At 36.2% G+C, this 19,762-nt stretch overlaps 1 protein-coding gene across 2 annotated transcripts in view; it reads right to left on the bottom strand.

Annotated features, from left to right (window-relative positions):
* The window catches only part of NCBP1 (nuclear cap binding protein subunit 1), a 41,380-nt gene that overhangs the window by 12,636 nt on the left and 8,982 nt on the right, over positions 1-19,762 (bottom strand). For both annotated transcript variants that reach the window (XM_068552233.1, XM_068552234.1), the window contains 11 exons: positions 18,553-18,709; positions 10,915-11,022; positions 10,436-10,557; positions 9,435-9,504; positions 8,755-8,970; positions 6,247-6,344; positions 5,441-5,504; positions 3,890-4,000; positions 2,745-2,809; positions 1,291-1,353; positions 975-1,049 (listed from right to left, as the gene is read on the bottom strand). In XM_068552233.1, coding sequence (XP_068408334.1) covers positions 975-1,049; positions 1,291-1,353; positions 2,745-2,809; positions 3,890-4,000; positions 5,441-5,504; positions 6,247-6,344; positions 8,755-8,970; positions 9,435-9,504; positions 10,436-10,557; positions 10,915-11,022; positions 18,553-18,709 — 1,149 coding nt within the window. The remainder of the gene's footprint in view (positions 1-974; positions 1,050-1,290; positions 1,354-2,744; positions 2,810-3,889; positions 4,001-5,440; positions 5,505-6,246; positions 6,345-8,754; positions 8,971-9,434; positions 9,505-10,435; positions 10,558-10,914; positions 11,023-18,552; positions 18,710-19,762) is intronic.

Here is a 19,762-nt window from a genome sequence, read left to right on the forward strand (position 1 = left end):
GACAAAGAGAATCATCACTTGGCAATTACCACAGTGGTGACAGATAAAAGTACAAGCTGTCAGTGGAGGTCTGATGAAGAACAGGATGTGACTGTAACCTCAGAGTATTTCCCACAAAATATTAATCAACTACAAAGGGAAAAATGGTGAATTTAAGTTAGAGAAGCCTGACATGGCCATGTAATCAAGGTTAACATCTCTAGTGGTGGGACAATGCAAGACTTAAGTCATGAGGGCACATCAAGGCAACACAACAAAGGCCTACATTCTTTAAAACTGACAAGGACATGAAAGATAGAGAAAGAATAATAGCTGTTCAAGATTGACTGAAGAAAATGACAACTAAATGCTACACATGTTCTATCCAAGAATTCTGGACCAGAAAGGGAAAAGACATTGTTGGGATGGTTAGCAAAATTTCAGCAGCATTTGTGTATCGTATAGTGGTATTACTGTATCAGAGCTCATTTCCTGATTTGGAGAGCTGTATGCTGGTCATGTAGGAGAGTGTTTTTGGTTTGAGGAAATATACAACCGACCATTAAAGGATGCTTGGACATCATATCTGCAACTTGTTTTCAAAGGGTTCAGAAAAAAACCAATATAAAGGGTAGATTACATATACAGAGAGGGAAAAAGGACTAGGACATTAGAACAAATGTAGTAAAATGTTAACTAGGGAATCTAGATGAACACGATACAGAGCTCTATTTTGGCAATTTTCCTGAAATTTGACATTTTTTCAAAGTCTATTTGACAAAAAAACCTTATTGGCTTAATTCACATAGAGTCCAGATGGCATGGTTGCCCAAGTTTTTCAGCCTAAATCTTGATTACAAACTGAAAGGGAAGAGAGGTAGGTACTTGGATTTTAAAAATAATATTCTAGACATACATCACAAATACAGAGAAGGGAAAAATACCCCCACAGAAATCAGAAGACCTAAGCCAAGGAGAAAACTCAAAGAACTTACCTCATACATTTTTCTAGAACTTCTCTTACAAACTTTGGTTTGGGACTTTCTGGATCTTGAGTAAGACAATCTGACCTAATGAGGAAATATAGTTTTATAAGTTCTTACACGTGATCTGCACCTATACCTAACTTGTACTTAGCTACAAATAGTTCCCTTCTACCTAAATTATTACATTTATATACATATCAAAAAACCCTAAATCTTTCAGACCGTGAAGAAGATTGCTTTTATATTATAGTTTTAAATATTAACTTTTAAAAAAAATGGTAGACTGTAGAGAGAAGAAAGATATAATATACATAACACTGCTTACCAATCTTCCCAGCTCCAACGGAACTGGAAGTTACTTAGATGATGGGAAAACCAGTTAATAAACCTATACAGAGAAGTGGGGTGGGGGGGACAGAAAAGGATGAATGGTTGCAATTTATAACAATTTATAACAGGAACTTACATAATCCTTCAGACAAAACCCTATTTCCCCCCTACCTACAGCTGTACTTTCTCCTGCCAGTTACCCCTTTCTGTGCAAATCCTGTAACTCACCTTCTACTTCAAAAAGTAACAGTCCCCAATCTCACTTCTCCTAACAGTGCTATCCTTTTTAAGTGAATAATAGATACGATTCAAGTGCCTGTTTTATATCAAGTACCTTATATATGTTTATATAATTTAATTCTCACAATAACTTCTGAGGAATGTATTATATTCCCCATTTAACTGACAACGAAACAGAGGTGTGAGGTGCAAAAATAAAAAAGATTAAAAACGTTTTATAAATGGACGAGCCAAAGTACAGTCTCTCATCATCATGCCACACCCTTTCACCCCAAACAACAAAATATACCATCAAAGCCCCCTTTTCTCTTAACACATCTAATCTCTCTGACTAGATAGGGATCACCTTAGTAGACTGTATAACATTGTGACATTTTTAAGAGCCCAATGAACACTTGCTGAATGAATGGCATAATTGGGATGCCCAGCACAACTGATGGTTTATTAATTAGACTGGGAAAAAAACACAGCAGACACCTTCTTAAAGCACATCCCTCATGTATCTATAATTTCAGTCATTAAAATTACTCAAGATAATAAATAGGTCAACGACACAGGATAGCCTTTACTGATAATTTTCAAATATCGCATTTGAACAGTAGACATGACAGATTATGGAAAATGTTCAATATCTGTCCTGATCTACTTTGGAAAACTGACAGAAGAGAGAACACCAGCTAATAAAGGTAGTACACAGACCTCACCCAGCAGACGACAACGGGTATGAAATTATCACAGCTATAAAAATCCAATGTGGCCTTTTGTATAAACTGAGTCTTGGAGCTGTAGTTACATAGTAGCTAATTATTTCAGAAGCAGATACTATTCATAAACAAAAATACATATATATTATATAAACATAAATATACAGTATTAGACTCTGCTTCTACATATAGGTTAGCATAAAGCCTATTTTAAAAGCTTACCTATCCAATTACAGAGGGAAAAGTGTAACCATACCAAAGAACCAAACAATGCAATTAAAGAAAACCTCAGTATGGGCATCGTTTCATATTGAAAATTAAACTAGAAAGTGTAATGTTATAACAATTATGAGTTTTATTATATAAAGGATTATTTGGGGGAGGCAAGAAAGAAAAACCAACTTGGAAATTCTTAAGAAGGCGAATGTTTTCCTGATCAAATTCTTTTATAAAGTACAGGGAGCAGAAGCTAACACTCAGTACAGAAATAAGGCAATTACTATACCTGTCTACGCATGTAGTATTCATCGTGTCCAAACGCATGTATAACATTTCAGTTGCCTGTGCAAGCTGTGGATTTCAGGATAAGGAAAACTATACTCTCCTTGAAAATAAGCTGTGATAGAAAAAATAAATAACATTTCTTGAAGTCTATATAATGACTAATAATGCTGAGCTTCGTTTCAAGTAATTGATCTTTGAGGTATCAATGATGTACATTTGATGTGTATACACCCGTGAAATCGAGATAATGAACATTTACATCATCTCCAAAAGTTCCCCATGCTCTTTTGTAATCCATTCTCCCTTCTTCCCCTCATTTATGCCCCCAAGCAAATATTGGACTGCTGTCACTATATTACTTTGCATTTTCTAGGATTTTGTGTAAATGGTATCATATAGTATGAATTCATATTTGTTTGGCACCTTTTATTCAATATAATTATTTTGCAATTCATTCATGTTGCTGCCTGCATTGAAAATTTGTCCTTTTTTTTATTACTGAGTAGTAGTCCACTGTATAGCTGTAACAAAATTTACTTATCCATTCATGTATTGATGGATATTTGGATTGTTTCCAGTTTTGGGTTATTACAAATAAAGTTATGAACATTAATTCTCTTGGGTAAATACTCCAGAGCAGAATGGCTGGATTGTATAGTACACGTAACGTTTAACTTTTAAAGAAATGCCAAACTGTTTTCATGAAGTGATTTAAACCCACAAGCAGAAATATTTAATAATCTCTTAAAGTCAGGCCAAAGAGAGTACATTAAAAACAAAGGAAAGGGGGCTTCCCTGGTGGCGCAGTGGTTAAGAATCCGCCTGCCAATGCAGGGGACACGGGTTCGAGCCCGGTCCAGGAAGATCCCACATGCCGTGGAGCAACTAAGCCCGTGCGCCACAACTACTGAGCCTGTGCTCTAGAGCCCGCGAGCTACAACTACTAAAGCCCCTGCGCCTAGAGCCCGTGCTCTGCAACAAGAGAAGCCACCGCAATGAGAAGCCCGCGCACCACAACAAAGAGTAGCCCCTGCTCACCGCAACTAGAGAAAGCCCATGCACAGCCGTGAAGACTCAACGCAGCCAAAAATAAATAAATTTATAAAAAAACAAACAAACAAACAAAAAAAACAAAGGAAAGGATACAACTTGGGGTAGAGAGCCAGGCTGAAGTTTACACAGTTCAATGAGAAGTGTTGTGTACATCACATCAATGTGAGGGGGTGCTGGAAGTTGAAACAGCTCTGCAAATATCACCTACAAAGGAATCACAAGTCAGAACTCAATTCAACAGCTATCTACACACTTCTACTATTAGAAACACCTCAATGTTCTAAACTCTAACTCTATGGTATTCATAATAAAAAAATTACTTTTTAACCTTTAAAATTATGCTCTTTAAAACACAAAGATCTACAATTGAATACTGTAATGAAGATTTCTTATCTCTATAACTCAATCAAATAAGAATATGCAAAAATTAATGCTTAGTTGATATTTCCAGAGAACTGTCCAATTTCAACTCTGCAAGTATCAGAGTTTTAATTCAGGGAGGTACAGTTTACTGGGGACTCACAGATCCACCAGAGTTTCATTCCTATAAGAAGTAAAAGTCCTTTGTAGACTCGGAGGATGGGAATAGAAGATAGTTAACTCATTCTACACTGTTACTATATTCTTGGTATTCCAAGACTTTTTTGCCATGCTCTTGTTCACAAACTTGTTTCCATCCTCCTTATATAATTTGTGGACCATCTACCTCGACTTCTAGAGCCTGGTCTGCATTCCTTCTTCTCATTCCCATCTCCCACACTTTTGTATGAATTTCTACACATTTTGCAGATTTAAAAATATGACTTATGTTTTGCATTTCAATTGACATGTCAGTGAGTCAAGTTCATAGCCTAAGCACACTCTCAAGTTCTATAAAGAGAACAGATGCAGCATTTCTAAGGAAGTACATAGGTATAGTATGAATAAAAAGTGAATCAAATGATACATAATTATGCTCACTTTGAGTATTTTAACATAGATGAATAATGCAACTGACAGTTTGACCCACGTGTCAAGTGAAAACACTGTTTTTTGGGAAATAAATCTCTACAAGGTGTTCAACTACGCTACTAATATCATTCTTCTGTATGACTTCATATGGAATCAAAAGCATTATCTATTTTTTTCCACTTCCAAAACAACTGGCTCTTTTGATTTCTAAGAATAAATAAGGATTCCTACTTATCCCTACCCTGTGATACAGGAAATAATACACTAGTCAGGGGTATGCTAGTAATAAGAGGCCAGATAAACACAGTTAAGGATGGGTTATCTGCCTAAAGAATACAATATTTTAAAGTATTTAAGCCTCTTATACATCTGTTAAGTGGACAATGTATTGACAGAGTTAGAGGTAACTTACATTATCCATGATAACGATTCATGAATGAAGATATACTATCAATATATAAATAAATTATAGGCAACTCAAAATTCCATTTGTACACTGGGCTTAACCTCCTCTTTTCTCTTTACTAACATGGCTAACAGAGCTCCAAAACTGAAAGCAATTTCCTCTCTTCTCTATTAATTTTCAGCACCTGCCAAGTAGCAAGAACAACAAAAAGGCCAAGAGTAGATTACACTTTACAGTCAACAGAAAGATTCTGAAACTTAGAAACAAGCTCCATTTGGAATGCATACCTCAACTATGTGGTAGTTCAAGGGGATCTTGTTCTTCCCAGGATAACTCACTAGCTGTGCAGCACTATAAAAAGTGTAATTTAAGTTTAATGAGTACACACAGATATATGAAAAACCAAATAAGCAGTTTCAAAAACAGTGTATGTAGACAAAAAGGAAATCTTTTCTGAAATGTTCTAGATTTCAGTTACTTCACTTAACTACAGCACAGATTATTTTGTCTACCATAAGGAAGCTCTTTAATGCATGCAAAACTCCTTGAAAGATCAAAAGGAATGTAAGTAATAATAGTAAGGAAGTATATTCAGATCTACTAACTTAAAATGTTTTCTAAGGTAAACCATTCCCAAAATACTATATTCCTTTCCATTTTAAGATCTAAACCAAAACTTTCCAAGGTTTCAGAAAATATTAAAAATAAACATTTCCAAAGCTTGATGTCTAACTGCTAGGAAACAGCAAAACGATTAGTATTCATTTATTCCCACAACATTCATACCAAAAACAGCTTGCCATTCAAGTTAATTTGTCCAGAGCACATGGCAAATATCCACACAAAAGAGCAGGCATCATATGCATATTACTATAAAGCACTATAGTACTATACAGCATCCAGGAAAGTACTATTTGAGGGTGAAGTGCCTCCAGAAAGCAAATCAAGTGTTTTAGAGATCGGTCTTAGCAAGACAGGGCATCAGGAAGAGAGGAAGATTTTCTTACTCTTAATGTACATTTTGCTCTTACTAAATCATCAAGATTGCTACTTTTTCTCCACTCTAGTAAAAGTACCATGAAAAGCATCTTACCAAGTCTTCCTTTCCTTCCAGTGGGACTTAACGATGCAGTGAAGATTCTCTTCTATTACAAATCTTTCCACTGAATGACTCCCTGGCATTACAGGACCCTGGAAAGAAAACCAAGTGCATATACTCCAGACCTAGACAAAATATTATTTTTCATTTATTCAACAAATATATCAGAGCTTATTATGTTCCAGACACTGTATTGGATGCTGGGGATAAAAGTTCACAAGTGTGAAAGCTCTGTATTTCAGCAAATTTTGTTGTGTTCACTTATGTCTACAAGAGAATTAAAACGTCAGCTATAGTGTTTCTTCTACTACATGTGACACTGTACTATCCTTGCCCAGTTCAAGTCTTAAATGAAGCAAACTAAATAATTTTTGTATATTATTAGTCCTATACACAGTTTATTTTTTGAAACCATGGGACTGGATTACTTCCATAAAAAACATGGAGAGAGGGAAAATTTTGTCTCGAACACTATGTAGACATAAAAAATCATGTATGCATTGAAAGATATCCACACTACGTTGTTTTAAAAAAGGTTAAAGAACATTATCTACATGATATTGTTTAATTAAAAAAATACGCATAGCAAACAGTTTCAATGAGTTTATTTACTTATTATTTATTTACTACTTAATGGTGACTTTTACTTTAATCTACGTTATCATTTCTAATTAAAAAAAAAAAAACAAAACATTTTTTGAAAGCCCAGAACAAAAAAACCAAATCCTCTTCAAACAGATATTTTGTATATTTATGCTCTTCTGGCAAAGGATGATGGGCACATTACAGAGGCAACACCAATTAAGTACAAATAGTACAGGAGAAGCAAATTTTGAGGTGCCATTCTAATGTTCCCCTTGTACAAATAAGTACCTAATCACAAAGACTCCAACAGTCTTATTGTAAATTAGACTTCCAATTATATATACTCTAATTAGACCATTACATAAAGTTGACTAAAAGCATTTTATTATCTATGCAATATTGCAAGTGGGTAGCAAGTTGATAATTTTGTATATATAACCAATTATCCAACAACTTTTTACCCTGAGATAGAGTATACATATGCTAAAATTTCCCTGGTCATAAGCAACTTTCCGTAGAACAGAAGAGAGAAGACAGGGAAAGAAAACTCAAGTTTGACCTACGGTGGTAACATTGGTTCTTATGCCAGTGGTTCTCAACTGGGGGAAATTTTGCCCCTAAGGGGACATCTGCCAATCTCTGGAGACATTTTTGGTTGTCACAACTGACATGCTACTGGCACCTAGAAGGCAGAGGCCAGGGATGCTCCTAAGCATCCTACAATTCACAGGCAGCCCCACAGCAAAGGATTATCCAGCCCGAAACATCAATTGTGCTGAGGCTGAGAAACTGCTCTATGCTCACTGGAATGTACTAAGCAACAGGTATAGTACTTTAGCCAGGCGAATTTCTTTTCAGAACCAACCCAGTGATCACTGTGCTTGCTGCCTGGGTATTAAAGTTAAGACAGTCATGGGCTTCCCTGGTGGCGCAGTGGTTAAGAATCCGCCTGCCAATGCAGGGGACAGGGGTTCAAGCCCTGGTCTTCCTGGGTCCAGGAAGATCCCACATGCCGCAGAACAGCTAAGCCCGTGAACCACAACTACTGAGCCTGTGCTCTAGAGCCCACAAGCCACAACTACTGAGCCCATGTGCCACAACTACTGAAGCCCGTGTGCCTAGAGTCTGTGCTCCGCAACAAGAGAAGCCACTGCAATGAGAAGCCCGCGCACTGCAAGGAAGAGTAGACCCCGCTCACCGCAACTAGAGAAAGCCTGTGCGCAGCAACGAAGACCCAACGTTGCCAAAAATAAATTAAAAAAAAAAAGTCATTCAAATGCAAAGGTATAAAGTAACTAAAGCCCAGTTAAAATGTAAATTTTTATATCAAATGTTAATATCAAAATTATACATTTTCTTACTTGCTAAAGTGTAACAGCTATCAACAACCTGACCTCATAATAAAAAGTATATATATTTAAGAACTATAAAGTCAGCTTATACTAATCTTTGGGATTTTTAAATTAAAAACACTTTATTGAGCACTCATCACGTGTCACATACTGTTCTATGCACTTTATGTATCTTAATAATTTAATCCTCATTACAACTTTATGAGATATATACTATTATTATTCCATTAGGAAACTAAGGTAGAGAGGTAAATAACTCACTCAAGATCACACAGCTGGGCTATGACTAAGCCAGGATTAAAACCCAAACCTACTTGGCCTCTCAAACCTACACTCTTCAATTGTACACCGTGCTGTCAATTTACACGGCCTAAATATGATTTCTTGAATAATGAGGTGATACCATTCACTGAATTAAACTGTTAACTTCACTGCCATTGACCCTCTTAGATAATAAACAACTCAAAATTAAAATGTCCCATAGGCATAATTCAAACAAGATTAAACCACAATTACAACACAACACAGGCTCTTTGAAAGGCACTTTTGTTGGTCATGCATGTACCTCAGGATCATCCGTGTAATCAAACATTCTGAAGATGACCCTTGGCATCGGGTACACCGAATCTTCAGTGTGAGGAGGTGGTGTGAAAGGAGGCAGGTTGTGCTGCAGTGCTTCACACAGGATGCTGTCAAAGGCAAGATAAGGTCTTAGGATGTGCCGCTCCTGCCAGCGATCCTTTTTCAATTTCTGAATCTGGGCCCAGAGGCAATCTAAATACTAAAGACAGATTAATTTTTAACAATTAATAGATATTTGGAGGCTAGATGAAATAACATTTTGACTAGACAAAACCAAAAATCTACTGCCTTCTAAAATACAGGATACAAAAGCAAGCTAACTTACAATTAAATACAGTACTAAGGAATACTGCTAAGTTTCTGTTTTTGTTTTAATTATTTTATAAAGTCTGTCTGGGGCTGTTACCTCTTATTTTTTCAAATTGGGCATTTAAATAAAAAATACATCAACTCTATGATATCTGGAATCCCCAAGAATAGGGAATGTTTTGATGACATTCTAACATTTATTAAAAATCCACTATATGCCTAGGGCTATGAGGAGCTGAACCCCTGATATGAAATGTGAAAACCCAGCTAAGGTATAAATGGGATGATTTGAATATGTCACAGAGATAAGAATCTACTCTGTGCTTGTATCACAAGAGACTGAAATCAATTTACCTCTTCTTGTGGATGCGGTTTCTCTGCAGTCCATACTTGTAACATGGGCACATGAGTCTTCTGGCGTCTTCTAAAGGTAAGAATGAAAATCTACATTTAGGTTTTTAAAACATGAAAAGATATTCAGTTGCTTTCATAATTAATAAAATGCAAATTAAGGGAGTGAAACATTTTAACCTATCAGATTGGCAGATATTAGAATCTTTGATAATGTATTACATTGCCAAAATGTAGGCAAATACATGGTTTCAAAAACATCACTGGCAGAGGGCTAACTGATATAATCTCTTTAGACGACATTTGGAAGAGTATAATCTCTTTGGAAGGCAATCTGACTAAATCTATCAAAATTAAAATTGTTAAGACACTTCAACCCAGCAATGCCATTTCTAAGAATTCACATCACCCCAAAACATATTCGTACATGTACATAAAGACGTATGTACAAGGATATTCACTGAAACACTGTTTAAAATAGCCAAAGACTTGCAATAGCCTCAATGGCTACCAACAGGAGACTAGTTAAAGGAATTATGGTGCATTAAACGACTGGAATACCATACAGCTATTAAAAAGAATGAGGTAGAGCTAAATATCTTATGCAACAAATCCAAACTATATTAAGAGGGGAAAAAAAGCAAGTGTGTATAGAAGAACAATGTGTATACTGGACTATCATTTGTATAAAAAGGGGGAATGAAATATTCAAATGTTAGCATATTCATACTCTTACTTTCATTCTTTTGCAAACATCTATATATTATTTAAAAAACAGTACAACTTTTGAAAAATATAAAACATTTAAAAAATCATTTAAAGGTACCTTAGTGTAATGAGAAAGCAGATTTTTATCTTTAGACTTCCTTTAGCTTTATTGTAACTAAGTAGATATTAACAATATCCAAAGAATTACCTATTAATAGAAAATGAAACTTATAACAAAATTCTTCTGAAAAAACTTAAGGGGACATAAAATCATTACCAGGCTGCTGTGCCCTTACTTAAGATAGCTTTCAGTGTTGGCAAAGATTCGGTCCATCTCTGCATCTTTCTTTTCGTACAACTCCTTTCCAACCCAGGGCAAAGATGATAGAAATGCATACACGTACCAATCCCGGCGCACCTAAAGAATTTTTTTTAAAAGGTACATTTAAAATAGGTGCTAGTGAATTTTCATTCATATTATATTTATTCCTGAATGAAATCCTATGGACGCAATTCAGTAGGACTTAACAAAGACATCTGGCTCATTTAGAGCATTTTTAGATATATTAGCTTTAATCTTACTAGACAGAATCATTTAACTAACGTACAGATGTCACGAGAACCCACCATTATACCAGTTGACTTAACTTTTAGACATTAAGAATTTATAGTGTGATAAATCTACTGTTAATCTTCTCTTTTTATTACCAAAGGGTTACTAGTGAAAAATTCCTGGTACTATATGGATGAGATTCAGCACAAGGGGTTTTCTTACCTGAGGCACATCTTCTTCCTGAGTTACACTTACAAAATTTTCAAACATAGCAACCATTGATGGGGCAGCAATGACGTGACAATTCACAAGATCAGATAAAAAACGGACCTGGTGGGGAGAACAATTTCTATGAAATCTAAATGTCCTATATAATAATTATAAAACAAGCAATTCTGTAATGTTTGAAACCACAGTTCTGAAAAACTATAGCCCAAGGACCAAATCTAGCCCACTGCCTGTTTTTTAAGCAGCCTGCAAACTAAGAATGGTTTTTAAATATTTAAATGCTTGAAAAAAAACGCAAAAGAATATTTTGATTCATACAAATTATATAAAATTAAATTTCATTGTCCGCAAATTGACTTTTACACAGCCATGCTTATTTGTTTACATGTTGTCTGTGGCTGCTTTTGTGCTGTAACAGCAGAGCTGAGTAGTTGTGACAGAGACTGTAGGAAGGACAGGAATCTGCATTTATAGCTTTACATTTATCCTAGACTAAGAACCTCAACTGTAATATTCTAGTTATTACAACCAATAATCTTCTTTTCTGTTTGGCTGTGAAAAAATTTTCACTGGACCACAGAAATGGAAATTTATGAACAGATATTTATTGGGTGCCCTTTGTGTGCCACTGCTGAGCACTATTAAAGTCAATGTCACATGGGAGCTCACAGACTAGTGGGACAAGCACAATCTCAACCCAGATGGATAAATCCTATACTAAAAGATAAATAAAGTGTTCTAGAAATAGGGACAAAGGGAGTAGGGGGAAACATCATATAGGAGGTAACAATCGGGCTAGATCATAAAGGATGAAAAAAGTAGTCCTCACGTGGAGAGCAAGGAGAGGCTTCTAGGCAGAAAGGTTCAAAAACAAGGTGTGTTCAGGGACCAGCAAGTAATTCAGATAGAGCTGGAGGGTATATGGGAGGCAAAGAGAAACAGACTGGGGCAACCATGAAGGATCAGACTTAATGGAATCTGAACTTAATAGCCTGATGAATGTCCAAACTCTTTTGATTATGTACTCAGTAGAAAAGAATTTGATCACATACCTCAACACATAAATATTTACTTATATATAAATATAAGTTGGCCCACTGTCAATCTATGTGTTATGTATTAATAAGGCTTAATTCCATTTCCATTTAAGATAAATAACAGTTCTGATATTTACTTCCTGCATCATCTCATGCACCAGGCTTTGAAGACTATCCACTGCAGAAAATGGGAAGGAACTGAGGTTTTTAACCTGTAACCAACATGAACAGAGCCTAGTTAGAGAAGACTATCCTGGTGCCACTATAGAAGATAAAGTGAACGGCAGAGAATCTGGATGCTAAAAGATCTGTTAAGAGCTGTTAAGACATTACGAGGAAGGCATGAACTACACTAGAGGCCCTGGAGACAAGGAGAAGGGACAGACTGGAGAGAAATTTAGGAGGCAGGACAGACAGGGCTCGGAGACTGCTTAGAGTATGAGAGGGCAAAGGCAAGACAAAAATTAATGCTCAGGTTTCTGGACGGGCTATCCCGTAAATAGCAGCCACTTGTGTGGGTTGGGCTGAGGGCACAGGAAAGGAGGTATGAAGAATGCATTAATTCAGGGACTTCCAGGCAAAATACCTTAGGGCTATCCAGGTAGTATTTGGATCAAAGGTCTGGAGCTCAGGAGAATGGCTGAAGCAGGAGATACAGATTAGAGTTGATAGGGGGGAAGGTCATCAAAATAAAAGTAGTTTATGAAGCTATAAGAGAGAATGAGAATGCTTCAGCAGAGAATGTTTGAAAAAAAGTGAAGTGACAGAATCCTGGGAAACACAAAAATTTAAGGGGCAAAGGAAGGTTACCCAGTAAAAGGAGACTGAGGAATAGAAGGTAAGTGACAACAGGAGGTCCTGAAAAGAGTGGTGCTGCAGAAACCAAGTAGTGTAAAGCATCCCATGTTACAGGGAGGTCAACTAGGATTGAGTTAACAGAAGCCACTGGACTCGGTAATGAGCTCTGTATCTTTAATAAGAATGGTTTTGGGACTTCCCTGGTGTTGTAGTGGTTAAGAATCCACCTGCCAATGCAGGGGACACGGGTTTGATCCCTGGTCCAGGAAGATCCCACATGCCACACAGCAACTAAGCCCATGTACCACAACTACTGAGCCTGCACTCTAGAGCCCGCGAGCCACACTACTGAAGCCAGTGCACCTAGATCCCATGGTCCGCAACAAGAGAAGCCACCGCAATGAGAAGCCCGTGCACTGCAACGAAGAGTAGCCCCTGCTCACTGCAACTAGAGACAGCCCACGTGCAGCAACGAAGACCCAACGCAGCCAAAATAAATAAATAAAATAAATAAATTTATTTAAAAAAAAAAAGAATGGTTTCAAAAGAGCAGCTGTTGTGGTGAGTGGGGAACTGTATTTCAAGAGAAAAGATAAATTATTTGGTTGCAGCTCACCTCTCCCCTTCATCCCAACACTAAGTCATAACATACCAAAAAACAAATACAAAAAATGTTTAACAAAGATCTAAAAGAACTAAAGAACAAACAAACAGAGATGAACAATACAATAACTGAAATGAAAAATACACTAGAAGGAATCAATAACAGAATAACGGAGGCAGAAGAATGAATAAGTGAGCTGGAAGACAAAACAGTGGAAATAACTGCCGAGGAGCAGAATAAAGAAAGAAGAATGAAAAGAATTGAAGACAATCTCAGAGACCTCTGGGACAACACTAAATGCACCAACATTCAAATTATAGGGGTCCCAGAAGAAGAAGAAAAAAAGAAAGGGTCTGAGAAAATATCTGAAGAGATTACAGGGGAAAACTTCCCTAACATGGGAAAGGAAATAGTCACCCAAGTCCAGGAAGCACAGAGAGTCCCATACAGGATAAACCCTAGGAAAAACACACCAACACACATATTAATCAAACTAACAAAATTTAAAATCAAAGAAAAAGTATTAAGAGCAGCAAAGGAAAAACAAAAAATAACATACAAAGGAATCCCCATAAGGTTATCAGCTGATTTTTCAGTGGAAACTCTGTAGGCCAAAAGGGAGTAGCAGAATATACTTAAAGTGATGAAAGAGAAAAACCTACAACCAAGATTACTCTACCCAGCAAGGATCTCATTCAGATTTGATGGAGAAGTCAAAAGCCTTTCAGACAAACAAAAGCTAAGAGAATTCAGCACCACCAAACCAGCTTTACAACAAAAGCTAAAGAAACTTCTCTAAGCGGGAAACATAAGAGAAGAAAAAGACCCACGAAAACAAACCCAAAACCATTAAGAAAATGGTAATAGGAACATACATATCGACAATAAACTTGAATGTAAATGGATTAAACACCCCAACCAAAAGACACAGACTGGCTGAATGGATACAAAAACAAGACCCATATATATGCTGTCTACAAGAGACCCACTTCAGACCTAGGGACATATACAGACCGAAAGTGAAGGGATAGAAAAAGATATTCCATGCAAATGGAAATCAGAAGAAAGCTGGAGTAGCAATACTTGTATCAGATAAAATAGACTTTAAAATAAAGACTGCTACAACAGATAAGGAGGGACACTACATAATGATCAAAGGATCAACCCAAGAAGATGATATAACAATTATAAATGTTTATGTACCCAACAGAGGAGCACCTCAATACATAAGGCAAATGCTAACAACCATGAAAGGAGAAATCGACAGTAACACAATAATGGTAGGGGACTTTAACACCCCACTTATACCAATGGACAGATCATCCAAATAGAAAATAAATAGGAAACACAAGCTTTAAATGACACAATAGACCAGACAGATCTAACTGATATTTATAGAACGTTCCACCCAAAAGTTGCAGAATACACTTTCTTCTCAAATGCACATGGAACATTCTCCAGGAAAGATCACATCTTGGGTCATAAATCAAGCCTTGGAAAATTTAAGAAAACTGAAATCCTACCAAGCATCTTTTCTGACCACAGCACTATGAGATTGGAAATCAATTACAGGAAAAAAACTGTAAAAAACACAAATACATGGAGGCTAAACAGTGGGCTACTAAATAACCAAGAGATCACTGCAGAAATCAAAGAAGAAATAAAAAAATACATAGAAACAAATGACAATGAAAACATGACGACCCAAAAACCTATGGGACGCAGCAAAAGCAGTTCTAAGAGGGAAGTTTATAGCAATTCAATCTCACCTCAAGAAACAAGAAAAATCTCAAATAAACATCTAACTCTACACTTAAAACAACTAGAGAAAGAAGAACAAAGAAAACCCAAAGTCAGTAGAAGGAAAGAAATCATAAAGATCCGAGCAGAAATAAATGAAATAGAAATGAAGAAAACAATAGCAAAGATCAATGTAACTAAAAGCTGATTCTTTGAGAAGATAAACAAAATTGATAAACCCTTAGCCAGACTAATCAAGAAAAAAAGGGAGAGAACTCAAATCAATAAAATTAGAAATGAAAAAGGAGAAACCACAACTGACACTGCAGAAATACAAAGGATTATAAGAGATTACTAAAACTACTATATGCCAATAAAATGGACAACCACGAAGAAGTGGACAAATTCTTGGAAAGGTACAATTTTCCAAGACTGAACCAGGAAGAATTAGAAAATATAAATAGATCTATCACAAGTAATGAAATTGAAACCGTAATTAAAAATCTTCCAACAAACAAAAGTCCAGAACCAGATGGCTTCACAGGTGAATTCTATCAAACATTTAGAGAAGAGCTAACACCAATCCTTCTCAAACTCTTCCAAAAATTGCAGAGGGAGAAACACTCCCAAATTCATTCTACGAAGCCACCATCACCCTGATACCAAAACCAGAAAAAGAGATCACAAAAAAAGAAAATTATAGACCAATTATCACTGATGAACATAGATACAAAAATCCTGAACAAAATACTAGCAAACACAGAATCCAACAGCACATTAAAAGGATAACCATGATCAAGTGGGATTCATCCCAGGGATGCAAGGATTCTTCAATATATGCAAATCAATCAATGTGATACACCACATTAACAAATTAAGGAATAAAAACCATATGATCATCTCAATAGATGCAGAAAAAGCTTCTGACAAAATTCAACACCCATTTATGATAAAAACTCTCCAGAAAATGGGCATAGAGGGAACCTACCTCAACATAAAAAAGGCCATATATGACAAACCCACAGCAAGCATCATACTCAACGGTGAAAAACTGAAAGCATTTTCACTAGCATCAGGAACAAGACAAGGATGCCCACTCTTGCCACTCTTATTCAACATAGTTTTGGAAGTCCTAGCCAAAACAATCAGAGAAGAAGAAGAAATAAAAGGAATACAAATTGGAAAAGAAGAAGTAAAACTGTCACTGTTTGCCGATGACATGATACTATACATAGAAAATCCTAAAGATGCCACCAGAAAACTACTAGAACTAATCAATGAATTTGGTAAGGCTGCAGGATACAAAATTAATGCACAGAAATCTCTGGCATTCCTATACACCAACAATGAAAAATCAGAAAGAGAAATTAGGGAGACACTCCCGTTTACCATTGCAACAAAAAGAATAAAATACCTAGGAATAAACCTGCCTAAGGAGGCAAAAGACTTGTACTCACAAAACTATAAAACACTGATGAAAGAAATCAAAGATGACATAAACAGATGGAGAAATATACCATGTTCTTGGTTTGGAAGAATCAATATTGTGAAAATGACTATACTACCCAAAGCAATCTACAGATTCAATGCAATCCCTGTCAAACTACCAACGGCATTCTTCACAGAATTAGAACCAAAAAATCTTACAATTCGTATGGAAACACAAAAGACCCAAATAGCCAAAGCAATCTTGAGAAAGTAAAATGGAGTTGGAGGAATTAGGTTCCCTAACTTCAAACCATACCACAAAGGTACAGTAATCAAGACAGTATGGTACTGGCACAGAAACATAAATATAGATCAATGGTACAGGACAGAATGCCCAGGGATAAACCCACGCACATATGGGCACCTCATTTACGACAAAGGAGGCAAGAACATACAACGGAGAAAAGACAGCCTTTTCAATAAGTGGTGCTGGGAAAACTGGACAGCTACATGTAAAAGAATGAAATTAGAACACTACCTAACACCATACACAAAAATAAACTCCAAATGGATTAAAGAGGTAAACGTTAAGACCAGACACTATAAAACTTTTAGAGGAAAACATAGGAAAAACACTCTTTGACATAAACCACAGCAAGATCTTTTTTGACCCACCTCCTAGAGTAACAGAAATAAAAACAAAAATAAACAAATGGGATTTAATTAAACTTAAAAGCTTTTGCACAGCAAAGGAAACCATAAACAAGACAAAAAGACAACCCTCAGAATGGGAGAAAATATTTGCAAATGAAACGACAAAGGATTAATCTCCAAAGTATACAAACAGCTCATGGAGCTCAATATCAAAAAAACAAACAATCCAGTTAAAAAATGGGCAGAAGACCTAAGTAGACATTTCACCAAGGAAGACATACAGATGGCCAAGAGGCACATGAAAAGATGCTCAACATCACTAATTATTAGAGAAATGTAAATCAAAACTACAATGAGGTATCACCTCACGCCGGTCAGAATGGCCATTATCAAAAAAGCTAGAAACAATAAATGCTGGAAAGGGTATGGTGAAAAGGGAACCCTTCTACACTGTTGCTGGGAATGTAAATTGATACAACCACTATGGAAAACAGTATGGAGGTTCCTTAAAAAACTAAAAATAGAACTACCATATGACCCAGCAATCCCATTACTGGGCATATACCCTGAGAAAACCATAATTCAGAAAGAGACATGCACCACAATGTCTACTGCAGCACTATTTACAATAGCCAGGACATGGAACCAACCTAAATGTCCATCGACAGAAGAATGGATAAAGAAGATGTGGCACATATATACAATGGAATATTACTCAGCCATAAAAGGAAGCGAAATTGAGTTATTTGTAGTGAGGTGGATGGACCTAGAGTCTGTCATACAGAGTGAAGTAAGTCAGAAAGGGAAAAACAAATACCGTATGCTAACGCATATATATGGAATCTAAAAAAAAAAAAAAAGGTAGTGATGAACCTAGTTGTAGGGCAGGAATAAAGAGGTAGACACAGAGAATGGACTTGGTGACATGGGTTGGGAGGGCGAAGCTGGGGTGAAGTGAGAGTAGCATCGACATATATACACTACCGAATGTAAAATAGTTGGCTGGTGGGAAGCAGCAGCATAGCATAGGGAGATAGGTTCGGCTCTTTGCGATGACCTAGAGGGGTGGGATAGGGAGGATGGGAGAGAGGCTCAAGAGGGAGGGGATATGGGGACATGTGTATACATATGGCTGACTCACTTTGTTGTGCAACAGAAACTAACATGGTATTGTGAAGCAATTATACTCCAATAAAGATTAAAAAAAAAAAAAGAATGGTTTCAAAAGAGCAGCTGTTGTGGTGAGTGGGGAACTGTATTTCAAGAGAAAAGATAAATTATTTGGTTGTAGCTCACCTCTCCCCTTCATCCCAACACTAAGTCACAACATACCAAAAAGCTCCCCAAAAGCCAAAAAAACAAAAAACTTACCAAATATACAGCTTCATTATAATTGTTTGCTTTCAACGATTCTTTAAGTTGGCGAATCATGGCTTCTACAAATTCTCCACCAAAGTTGTAATTCCTGGCATTTAGTAGTCCAACTAATGTTGTATAAATTGTCAACTTCTCAGGTAACAGACGTGCACTGATTTGAGAACCCAGCACAATAAGAAGATCCCAAAACAACAGCATTAAGTTGCTGAACTTTATACTACATAAAATTTTAAATTGTTTTACTAACTTTAGAAAAGCATTACATTTAGCTATGTTTTTAAAACTATGTCAGAAAAGGCATAAATATTGAGAAGAGTTGCAGACATGGCTCCCTCAATTTTTTCATTTTAATTCTAGTTAGTTAATCCAAGAGTTAAGAAAGTAAAACACTCTAATTGTGAAGTCATCAAACTAAAATAGATATAACTGACGCTAGACCAGTTTTTCTTCCAATGTGCTTAGTGGAATTGAATAGCAGGTCTACAGAAAATGGTTTCCATGGTAAGATATCTGGCAATTGCTGAGTGAAACAAGTTTATTTAATGCAGAATCATTAAGGGGGAGATGGAGCAATCAACATTTCTAAACTTAGCCGACCAAATGTCACGGGATCAGAATTTCACTTGGAGAAACACTATTCTAGTTGCTTAGAAAAAATTCAGAACTAAAACCAGTTCCTATCAGTTAAATTGTTGAATTTTTAACATGGTACTCTGATATAGTAAGATTTCCTTACAACCAGTTTGCTTACTCAAGTGTGTTAATTTTCATTAAAGTTATTTGAAAAGTAGAGAAGAGGATTACAGTAATAAATCTTTGAAAAAAGCAAATGTTGATCCCTAATTTAGGCAGCCTTTAGAAATTAGCTCAAAAAAGAAAAACAAATGGGAACTCCTGATTGTTCAGATTCTCTTATACTTTTTGCATTTTCCCAAGGTTCCTAGCAAAGAGTGTTAGGGACAATTTAGGTTTTAAAAAAATAACTGCATTGATAGTAACCATTCCTCCTCAACCCTCCCCTGCTTCAAAGTCATGGCTTCCATCAGAGTTTAAGCATAAATCTACTCTATTCTAATAAATGCTTTCAAAACAGAAGGAATCTCTGGATAACTATAGCCAAATAACTTTTCTTAGTATTAGTTTCTTAGTCTAAGGACATGTCTTCCTGAATATTAACTAGATTCCTTAAAAAAATTACATCTGA

Source organism: Eschrichtius robustus, chromosome 10, assembly GCF_028021215.1.
Source record: "Eschrichtius robustus isolate mEscRob2 chromosome 10, mEscRob2.pri, whole genome shotgun sequence".
Taxonomy (NCBI): Eukaryota; Metazoa; Chordata; class Mammalia; order Artiodactyla; family Eschrichtiidae; genus Eschrichtius; species Eschrichtius robustus.